The sequence below is a fragment of the Carlito syrichta genome, unplaced genomic scaffold (genome assembly GCF_000164805.1).
Source record: "Carlito syrichta isolate Samal-C Ts95f unplaced genomic scaffold, Tarsius_syrichta-2.0.1 Scaffold304751, whole genome shotgun sequence".
Taxonomy (NCBI): domain Eukaryota; kingdom Metazoa; phylum Chordata; class Mammalia; order Primates; family Tarsiidae; genus Carlito; species Carlito syrichta.
The window spans coordinates 334,290-335,822 of NW_007248847.1; the positions used below are offsets into that span (position 1 = coordinate 334,290).

Sequence of the window (1,533 nt, forward strand, 5' to 3'; positions counted from 1 at the left end):
TTTTTTTGGTAGAGACGAGGTTTTGCTATGTTGCCCAGGCTGGTCTCAAAAGATCCTCCCACCTTGGCCTCCCAAAGCAGTGGGATGACAGGCGTGAGAAACATTTGGCCGTACTGAAAATTTTACAAATCCAAGGAAATCATAACACTTTTATTCAGGTTGGTTTTTACGAAATGAGTTATCTTGAGTAGGTTTGTGATAAAAACTGGCTTCCCTTTCCTCCTGCCAACCGTCTGGCTGAAGTGACCCTCCGGCTCTGGGGAGTGAAGGTAAGCTGGTGGCCTCCATCACATTCTGTGGTTTTCTTTTTCTTCTTCTAGGTCCGTGAACAATTTCCTGATGACTGGTCCAAAGGTAAGAGAAAATTCCCTTCATCTGTTTGGATTTCACCAATCTTGCTTTGTTAACCGAAGACTATGTATAGTCTCATGATACCGACGTCTTTTATTGCGCGGTGTAAATTACAAATAAAGAAACTGGGGCCCAGAGAGGGTTAGGGTCACACCCAAAGCCACACAGAGTCAAGACAAGGAAGGCCACTGCACTGCAGTCTGGGTGATGGAGTGAGACTCCAACTCAAAAAAACAAAAAACAATTTTTTTTTGTAAAGATGAGGTCTCGCTATGTTGTTCAGGTTGGTCTGAAACTCCTGGGCTCACACAACCCTCCTGCCTCGACCTCCCAAAGTGCTGGGATGACAGGTGTGAGCCACAGCACCTGGCAAAGACAGCCATTTAAAGTGCTTTCTCGGTCACGACTTTGGAGGGATGGGAGTATGGGCAGCAAGGGAGGCGCTCTGCCCGGCTAGGGTGATGCTGGCGAGTCCTGGCCCCACGGCGCCCGTGTCCCCGCAGGCCTACCTCATCTACTCCAGCAGCGTGGCGGCGGGCGCCCAGAGCGGCATCGAAGAATGCAAGTACCAGTTCGCCTGGGACCGCTGGAACTGCCCCGAGAGGGCCCTGCAACTGTCCAGCCACGGGGGGCTTCGCAGTGGTGAGCAAAGCCGGGCGGCCGCCCCGACCGCAGCCGCAGGCTAGAGCCCCAGGACGGCCCCTGTGCTCTGTCCCTCGCTCCTCCCCTGCTCCCCTCTGGACCGCCTCCACCTCCCCTGTCCTACCCCCGGAGTTTGCTTCCTTCCCCCATGCCATCACTGCTCAGCAAACGGGCCTCCCCTCCCCAGCCCACCCTCCCTGGCCCCCAGGTGGCCGAAGGGCTCCTCACAGCCCACACACGGTCAGGAGGCGGTGGGGGCCCTGATCCCTCACATCTCCCACCCCCTCCTCCAGCTGGCTCAGCAGGGGACCGGGCAGGAGGACGCGGACTGGGAGGGCAGCCAACGAAACAGCCGCCCTGGGTTCTTTCCAAGGCGGCACACGGGCCTCTGAGACCCCGACATGCTCTGCGCCACCAGCCTCAGGGGTCCTCTCCCTCCCCATCCTTGACGATGGTGTCTGTCCCCAGCCACCTAGCCACCCGGTCGTAAATCGCGGGACCTGAAGAGGCAAGGGGAGGGCAGCAGGGCCCAGACCCCGG

At 57.6% G+C, this 1,533-nt stretch overlaps 1 protein-coding gene across 1 annotated transcript in view; it reads right to left on the reverse strand.

The window, feature by feature from the left end:
- Positions 1–1,413: 1,413 nt before the first annotated feature.
- Positions 1,414–1,533, reverse strand: part of SEC31B (SEC31 homolog B, COPII coat complex component) — a 41,519-nt gene continuing 41,399 nt past the window's right edge. The window contains 1 exon segment of the mRNA XM_021713829.1: positions 1,414–1,493. Within this exon segment, the coding sequence (XP_021569504.1) occupies positions 1,414–1,493 (80 nt within the window).